This window comes from Danio rerio, chromosome 1 (assembly GCF_049306965.1).
Source record: "Danio rerio strain Tuebingen ecotype United States chromosome 1, GRCz12tu, whole genome shotgun sequence".
Classification (NCBI taxonomy): domain Eukaryota; kingdom Metazoa; phylum Chordata; class Actinopteri; order Cypriniformes; family Danionidae; genus Danio; species Danio rerio.
In genome coordinates, this window is record NC_133176.1 from 320,663 (window position 1) to 330,000 (window position 9,338).

Sequence of the window (9,338 nt, forward strand, 5' to 3'; positions counted from 1 at the left end):
CGTGCCGAGCATTTGTGTGCTGCATGCACAGGTGTTCATCCAAATCTGACCAATCAGGTGAGGCCTTTACTATCCAGAAGTGCTGTTAGTCGAACACAGAGCTGTAAATAAACACTGATGCTGGGAGACCCGAGAGGACAATCACAACAGCCAATCACAGCAGAGCATTACTGTCGTTAGTGGAATTTTAAAGGGTAAATGTTTGAACCTCGACATCTTTTAAAGATTTAATTATCTCAGAAAAAACATTTATTTTAGCACGATCAATACATAAATACATTTCAATTGTGATAAAATAGTCTTTTGCAATTTAGTTATACTGTTACGAAATATTGTAATCGCAACACATCTCACAACATGGCATATGTCACCAGAGTAGATGATCAACAGTTCAGTGAGACCCAGACCTCCAAACAACTGCTGACAATAGTAGAACACTGTACCCTTTATAAAACAGGCACAAAAAAGAACACACAGCTCAAAGCATCATACACTTAACACATACTGTATATGAGTTAATGTAGCGAGAACATGCGAAAACTGCCGATATATATTTTCATTTATTTATTTATGTTTATATATATATTTTTTTTATTTATTTATTTAAATATATATATATATATATATATATATATATATATATATATATATATATATATATATATATATATATATATATATATATTTATATTTATTTATTTATATTTATTTATATTTATTTATTTATATTTATTTATATTTATTAATATTTATTTATATATATATATATATATATATATTTTTTTTTTTTTTTTTTTTATATTTATTTATTTATTTATATTTATATAAGCTCTTCTAACAGTAAACATTGAAATAATGAAACAGCAAACAACATCAGTAAAACATGTCTGATAAAACAGCTTGTTTTAATATGACATTTAATTCCATTCTGCATTGTATGGCGATTTGTAATTGTGTTCATGGTGCAACAGTTTAGGTGAATAAAGAACAGAGAAATGCAGCATTACTTAAACTAAACTTTCGCTTCAAAACAGCAGCGCGTACAGCTGATCCCGATATGATATTATAATATTGCTGGATTTACATTCGATTCTGTGTGTGTGTGTGTGTGTGTGTGTGTGTGTGTGTGTGTGTGTGTGTGTGTGTGTGTGTGTGTGTGTGTGTGTGTGTGTGTGCGTGAGTGAGTGAGAGAGGTAGAGAGAGCGCGCGCGAGAGTGTGTGTGTTATAGCGGTAGGCGGAGTTTCACTCTCACACTAAATATTCAAAATGGCGGACAGAGGATCAACGACTCAAGATGAGCGCTCGACTGCAGGTAATTATTACATTTTACATATTCATATTCCACATCCGCCTCGAGTAAACAAGAGAAACACGCGGTGACGGTGTGCGGAGACAGAAGCGCTGAGTGGCGGAGGATCCTCCTGAATCCCCTGATGAGAGTCTTGATGGGCAGATCAGAGTTGTTTGTCCTGAACTAAACTCTTCATTTGAAATGGCGCGCGCGTGTTTTCGGGGTTACCGAGCCGCGGGTCCGCGAACCGGGAAAACACTCGCCGTGCCGTTTCTCTGCTCTCGGTGCTTCTTGTAAAGTGTGTGTGTGTCTGTGTGTAAACATTAGCGTGTGTGAACGTGAGTTAGCAGCGGTGCTACAGCGCGCTTTGTGCCGTTCGGCCGCGAGAGACTCAGCGGCCGCTTATTTGCATATTCATATGTTTGTTCAGCAGTTTATGCGCACGCGTGAGGCCAATAATAATAATGATGATGATGATGATGATGATGATGGTTCACTTTTATATGAGAGGAGATGAAGACAAGAGTTAAACTCAAGCCGAAGCTTCTGCTCTCAGGGTTGACTGTTTGCCCTCAGGGCAACCTAAATACCCCGACTGGGGCTGTGTGTGTGTGTGTGTGTGTGTGTGTGTGACTCTGGAAAGTTTCTCGTGCTCGGGCGCGTCTCGTGTTGACGGTGTGGCATCAGCAGCTGTGCAGGAGCTGCATTAAACTGTCGGAGTGAGGTCTGGGATTTGCATAAGATCAGCGCTGCTCTTGCCGCTCATTCCTCTGCATAATTAAAGCGGCAGCTTCATTCCAATGAGAGGCGCGTCACACTATTTATTTATCGCGCGGATTAAATATACAGAGCTGCTCATGAATATTCATGAGTACAAACGCCATGTTCATGAATGATTAATTTCTCGCCGGTGTGATTGTGCTGGGCTCTGTGGAGGATTTCACCGTGTTCTCGCGTGTCTCTCCGGAGCTCTGCATCTGCGCTTGTGCGGTCAGATCTCTGTAGTCCGGCTCTGATATCCGCGCAGGATGATTTAACCCAGTTCTGCAGACCGTCGCGCTTTGATACGCTGCAGACTCCACCGCCTCCGGCTCACAACCTGCTGGACCGCATCACTGCTCAGAACATCAGGAAAACTACACGCTTTCACATATTTGCTCTCTGTTTTTAACCCCTGATTACACTAAACTTGTGTTCATAACATATACTTGCTGACAACTGCTATAAACCTGTGAACGGTGTATAAGCTGCTCAATAAGTAATTTCCCAACTTTACTCATAGTCATAAACAGTCTGCTAATCAGCAGTTAATTATAATAAAGTTCAACAAATGAACATTTAAACATATACCTAATCTAGCTTTTACAGCCATTTTGATAGAAGTATGCTGTTTTTACTTGGGGAATTTCAGCAATAATATTAACTGACTGTATTTGTTAGACATCCCTTTTAAATATCAATTTGGTTAATGTCTGGCATTTTCCCGTTTCCTCTGATCACTTCCAGGTGGATGACAGTAAATAAACTATAAAAGACTCCATATGAACACCATGCATTCTTTTTCGTGTTGGACCCTTTATTAATCCGGGGTCACCACAGAGCAGGGGTCACCAATCTCGGTCCTGGAGGGCCGGTGTCCTGCAGAGTTTAGCTCCAACTTGCCTCAACGCTCCTGCCTGGATGTTTCTAGTACACCCAGTAAGAGCTTGATTAGCTGTTCAGGTGTGTTTGATTAGGGTTGGAGCTAAGATCTGTAAGACACCGACAAGTTTGGTGACCCCTGCCACAGAGGAATGAACCGCCAACTTATCCAGCATATGTTTTACACAGAGGATGCCCTTCCAGCTGCAACCCATCTCTGGGAAACATCCATACACACCCATTCACACTCATACACTAACCAGTTCCCCTATAGCGCATGTGTTTGGACTGTGAGGGGAAACCCACGCCAACACGGGGAGAACATGCAAACTCCACAGAAGCACCAACTGACCCAGCTTAGACTTGAACCAGTGACCTTCTTGCTGTGACCCACTGCGCCACCATGCTGCCAGATGAGTACTGTTGATGATGTAAAACTAACTCAGAGCACTGTAAACAAACACTCACACTATGGTATTTTAACACCAGTAGATATGGGAGATGAACACTGTAAAATGTTGGTTAATAAATATGCGACTGTAAATGAGCCCTGCAGATGACAGTAAATTACAGCTCTAATAAGAGCAGAGTAAATGAACACGGTAAACGACAGCAGGTAAACACTGCAGCGCGCGGCGTCTGTACCTGAGGCTGTGTGAGCTCCATCTACTGCGCGTGTATGAGAGCAGAGTTCTGAACAGTGTTATTATTACTGTGGCAGAATCAGAGCGCATGATTGGCAAACACAGGATGATGGGTTAATTAAAGCTGATGAATATTAATGAGTTCTCCAAGTCTAATAGAAAAGTTTAGACTGGCTTCAAATCTTTCTGTTCCATGAATACTTCATTTCTCCTGCGCCTCATGCCACTTATCTGCTGTAAATTATGCAGCGCCGCGTTCAATAGTTTGAAAGGCTAATTAATTGCTTATTTAAAATTCTATTAATTAAAACATTTGCATAATGCATTGTGTGTGAGTTAGCTTACTGGAGCCCTGGCAGTGGCCGTATGCAAATCAGCTGTTTTATTTTAAGTGTCAGACATGCGTCTTTTCGCCTGTATCTCTCTCTCTCTCTCTCTCTCGCTCTCTCTCTCGCTCTCTCTCTGCTGTGATCTGCGAGTTTACATCTTGCTTGTTTATAGCACTGAATAAAGTTGAACAATGCACACTTTTATCCTCACAATTGGAAGTAAATGAACAAAACAAACAATGTAAATGACTGAAAATAAACAAAGTTAATGACTGAAAATGAGCACTAAATAAAAGTAAACTAGCGCTGTAAATGAACAATAAAAATGCTGGTAATTGATGGTAAATGCACACCATAAGTGACTGTAAATGAGCAAGATGAATTATGTTAAATGAGTAACGTAAATGAACAATAAGTGAGTAAATAAACTGCATAAATGATCAACAGTGTGACTGGTGGTAATTGATGGTAAATGAACACTGACTTAACAAACAACGTAAATGAACACCAAGTGATTAAATGAACAACATAAATGATGGTAACTGATGGTAAATAAACACCGTAAGTGACTGTAAACGAGGAACATAAATTATAGTAAATGAACAACATAAATGAACACTTAGTGACTGAATAAACAACGTAATTATGGTAAATGAAAAACATAAATGGTGGTAATTGATTGTAAATGAACTCCAGGTGATTAAATTAACAACGTGAACCTTGAATGAACACTGTAAATGAGCAATGTAAATAAATACTGACTAAAAAACAATATAAATTAAAGCTAAGTGACTAAATGAACAACGTAAATGAACAACTTGAATGAACACTGACTAATTAACCAATGTAAATGATGGAAAATGAACAACCTAAATGGTAGTTATTGATGGTAAATAAACATTGTGACTGTAAATTAACCATGTAAATGATGGAAAATGAACCTAAATGGTGTCTATAAATAATAAATGTAAATGATGCTAAATAAACAATGTAAATGATTGTAAATTAACAACGTAAAAGGTGGTAATTGATGGTAAATAAACACTGTAAGGGATTTTAATTAAGCAATGTAAATTGTGGTAAATGAACAACGTAAATAAACACTGACTAATTGAACAATGTAAATGATGGAAAATGAACAACCTAAATGCTGGTAATTGATGGTAAATTAACACCGTTACTGTAAATTAACAATGTAAATGATGGTAAATGAACCTAAACGCTGATAATTGATGGTAAATAAACACGGTGACTGTAAATGAGCAACATAAATGAACAAGATGACTGTAAATGAACAATGTTAACGAAGGTAAATGAACAATGTAAACGAATTCTGACTAAAGAACAATGTAAATGAACGCTAAGTGACTAAATGAACATCGTAAATGCTGGTAATTGATGGTAAATTAACACCGTGACTGTAAATCAGCTATGTAAATGACGGGTAAATGAACACACTAAATGTACGTAGCTTGCTTGTTTCCAGCATGGAATGAGAGTTGACTAATGCACGCTTTCGTTATCGCACTTGTCGGTGTATAGCTCACTTTTCTTTCTGTGTAATTCTGAGCACAGCTCTCGCCGTTTATTTTCATACAACCAAAACATAAAGCCCGTTTCTGTTGTGTCAGAAAACTAAATCAGGCTGAGCTTTACTCTTACAGTTCTCAGTTTATATTTCGCAATTGCAAGAAAAATTCATTTAAATTGACCAAAGAGAGTTCGTTTCTCTTCATCGCTGTCAGAAAACTGTGAAGTTGCTGCGTTATTTTAGCGTGCTAACCGTTTTTCACTGTTGTTTTTATAGTTGCTGTTTTTAACGTAAACGTAGCGTGATACTGAGCTCAATCCGTCACACCACAATCTGAGATGTTGATTAAAGATTACCAGGAAAGAGGATTAATAGTTCTGCTCTGGAACAGCAGCGTGAGCTAACGAAGCGCGTCAGTGTGTCTCGTCAGCGTGTGTTGGAGCTTATCCTGCGGTATGTTCCGTGTTTACGGCTTTAAGTAAAGTTATTAGTCTTGCAGTTTGTTCGTCTGGATGTTGTGTGAATGTGCGACTCTCAGATGATTAGCGATCGCGGTCATTAGCCGACACATTCTTTCATCGTAGCCGTCACTCCTGTTGCATGCTGGGAATGCACCCCCCCAACACACACACACACACACACACACACCCCAGTAATTAAAACAGTCACAGTCGGCTGGTAATTGGCCTTGTCTCACTTCTCCCTGGCTGTTGTGCTCGCCTCTCCTCCATCCTAAAAGCTATCCAATTAATATGCTAATGAGCTGATAAATATTTATGAACGTGTTGAATTATGCAGAAAGCTTTCAGAGGTCTGTGTGAAATGAATCGCTCGCAGAACTTCAAAGCGGCGCTCTTCTAATGAGCGACGGGGTGCCAGATTTGCATACGGCTTTAATCAGCTGCATACTGATTAACTCTCATTATGGATGCTGCGCTCCAGCTGTAGTCTTTGTGTTTCGCTCCGCGCCCGATAAACACGCTCGCTGACGCCGGAGCCGCTGCAGTCTGGAGGTAAGCGGTGGCGTTAGCGGTGTGCGCTCGGTTCAGGCGTCAGCAGGACAGGTTTGGGTCGAGCTGATGGACACAGGTGAGTTCATAATTTGGATATTCATGAGCAGCGGCGCGGTGCTGATGCTGCAGCTGATATTGTGTGTTTACCTGATTCACGGTCAGGTTCATCTGTAAAGCGCCTCTTAACTGAATCTGTGTGAAACTGATCTGTCTTCATGTGTTCTGGACAGATTCCAGCGGCTGTCCTGCAGATCTGAGTAAAAACACTATGGAGAGCGCAGCGCAAGGTGAACATGCTTTTCAGGACACACATTAGAACTACAATCAAATCAGACATTCGTTTTTGATATTATTAATGAGTTTTTTTGTTAATTTAATGCAATTAATAAGAGTTTTTGACATCATTGAGTGTTTTTCTTAATGTTTTGTCATTAACGAGCATTTTTGATGTCATTATTGTGTGTTTTTGATAAGTTGAGGTCATTTAATAAGTGTTTTTGATATCATTTATGACTGTTTTTGCTAATGTTCTGTCATTAATGATTGTTTTGATGTCATTATTGAGTGTTTTTAATAATTTGACTTCATTAACGAGTGTTTTCTCCTGTGTGTGCACAGCTCAGACTAACGGTGTGGACGCACAGAAACCCAGTGCAGGTGCAGCATCAGGTGCGGTCGGAGGTGTGCAGGCGCTGCTCCCACAGGTACGTGCTCCATCGCCACAGCGTTTCCATGGCAACATGCAGACGCCGCAGCCTCGCAAAGTTCAGATCTTAATTAAACAGCGCTCCTGTCGCTCGGAAACAGGTGGAGGAGAATATGCAAATCTATGCGGAGTTTATATGCGCTGCATAATGAGGTTTGACTTAACGAGAGGAGCGCTCCAGCTCCAGCTCCAGCTCCTCCCCGCCCGCACAGTTACAGTGAGATCCAGCTGTGCGCCGCTTTAGCCTGCGATGCGCTTCCGCACGCTGCAGTCATGCACACAGAGATGCACAGTTCAGGATTAAACGTGTGGAAAGCTTCTCTGTAGAAAACAGAAAGCACCGGGGTTCTCAGATTTCCCAGAATGCATTGGTTTCCTCAGGGTCATAGTGAGATGCTGTTTGAGGTGTTGTTGAACCGGTATACACTCTAGTGTTGAGTTACTCATAGACAAACACATTTACTGAAGGATTTTCAGTTTAGTTTAAATGACACTTTTACACATTTAACATTGATTTATGATAACCCAGATGAGTATTTTCAGAAGTTGTACTTGTGTATTATACTGTATCTGTTACAGAGTCTAGCACCGCTGATGAACGCTCCAGCATACTGTATATTCGCTGTAGTCCGCTGATGAATGCTCCAGCATACTGTATATTCGCTGTAGTCCGCTGATGATCGCTCCAGCATACTGTATATTCGCTGTAGTCCGCTGATGCTGTAGTATGCTGTAGTGTCTGCTGCAGTGCACTGTGGTGTGTTGGTATTGGCTCGTGTGTTTATATGACTGTAGATATGTGATCATAGTAAGTGTAGAATCCACATTAATTTAACTACTTTACTGTATTACAGCTCAAAAACACTATTAAAATGTCAAAACACTGCAGACGAGCATGCAGCCGTATCTGTTATAGCAGTCAAACCTTTGATATTTGATTGATTAATTAGTGAAGTTTATTTATACACTAATGTGGAGAGGATCACGTGCTTATGATTGATCACAGCCGGTCCTGCATTATTCAATTCCTAATTGACCAATCAGACGATTCCTAAGCCACTATAAATACCCTCAGCTCCTTATCACAGCCATCTTCATTTTGAAGAATCCCCCCTCCACCCCAGCTCCTCCTCCTTTCCCAGATGAGTGGCACGGTGGCTCAGTGGTTAGCACTGTTGCCTCACAGCAAGAACATCTCTGGTTCTAGTCCTTACCAAGCCAGCTGACGTTTCTGTGTGGAGTTTACACGTTCTCCCCGTGCTCACGTGGGTTTCCCCTGGGTTCCCCCGGTTTCCTCCCACCGTCCAAAAACATGCAGCTTAAGTTAATAGCCTAATCCAAATCAGCACATAGACATGCTGCTAGTCAGTAGTTTTCTCTTAAGAGCGATCACTATCTGTTCATCTGCTACTACAGCAGGGGAGTTCTCCAGATCTACCTGAGCTCAAACTCCCCTCTCGCCTTGCAAATAGGAGGGAGCCCTGAGCTCGAGGATCTCCCGGGACAGCATGCCAAACACGCTTTATAATCAATCATCAGCTGAGGGCGAACTCTAGAAATGATATTGAAAATGTTCAAAGGCGACACTTATTTGATCAACTCATGAAGATCGTAATTCAGCCAAGATGAAGAAGAAACGTGAAGAGAGACGTCCAGTCTGATTAATCAGCTTATTGTGTTATGATGCTTATTACTGTTGTGTAATTCTTCATTGTGTGTGTGTGTGTGTGTGTGTGTGTGTGTGTGTAGCTGAACTTGACTCCAGCGCAGCTGTTGCAGACGCAGCTCCTGGCCGCGGTGCAGCAGTCGGCAGGCCAGCAGAGCAGCACCACTGGAGCCAGTATCTCCGCCTCCGCAGCCACGCCCATCACCCTGTCACAGCCCATTCAGATCGCCTCTGTAAGTGACTGACACCTCTCTCCACCAATCAGGTTATAGATCAGACACACACCCCTCTGCTGCTGTAAAGTGTGCTGCTGTCAGGCCTCACGCTGAACACTGAGCAGACGCTGTAGAGGAGTGCAGTAACTCTGCTCTTCTGCGGGAGATTAAATGTGTGGAGTGAGCCGAGCATTCCTGCATATATGAGTGAGTTTGATAGATTCATGCACTAAAATGGGCGTCACAGTGGTGGCCGGGCGCTCCGGTTTCCCCACAGTCCAAACACATGCGCTATAGGGGA

The 9,338-nt window shown here is 41.4% G+C and overlaps 1 protein-coding gene across 4 annotated transcripts in view; it reads left to right on the plus strand.

Moving 5' to 3' along the window:
• Positions 1 to 1,251: 1,251 nt before the first annotated feature.
• pou2f1a (POU class 2 homeobox 1a) overlaps positions 1,252 to 9,338 on the plus strand; it is a 13,653-nt gene continuing 5,566 nt past the window's right edge. Inside the window, exons 1-4 of one of the 4 annotated variants that reach the window (XM_073910022.1) lie at positions 1,252 to 1,313; positions 6,681 to 6,737; positions 7,069 to 7,154; positions 8,906 to 9,055. In XM_073910022.1, coding sequence (XP_073766123.1) covers positions 1,268 to 1,313; positions 6,681 to 6,737; positions 7,069 to 7,154; positions 8,906 to 9,055 — 339 coding nt within the window. In that variant the 5' untranslated portion in view covers positions 1,252 to 1,267. 4 annotated transcript variants of the gene reach the window in all.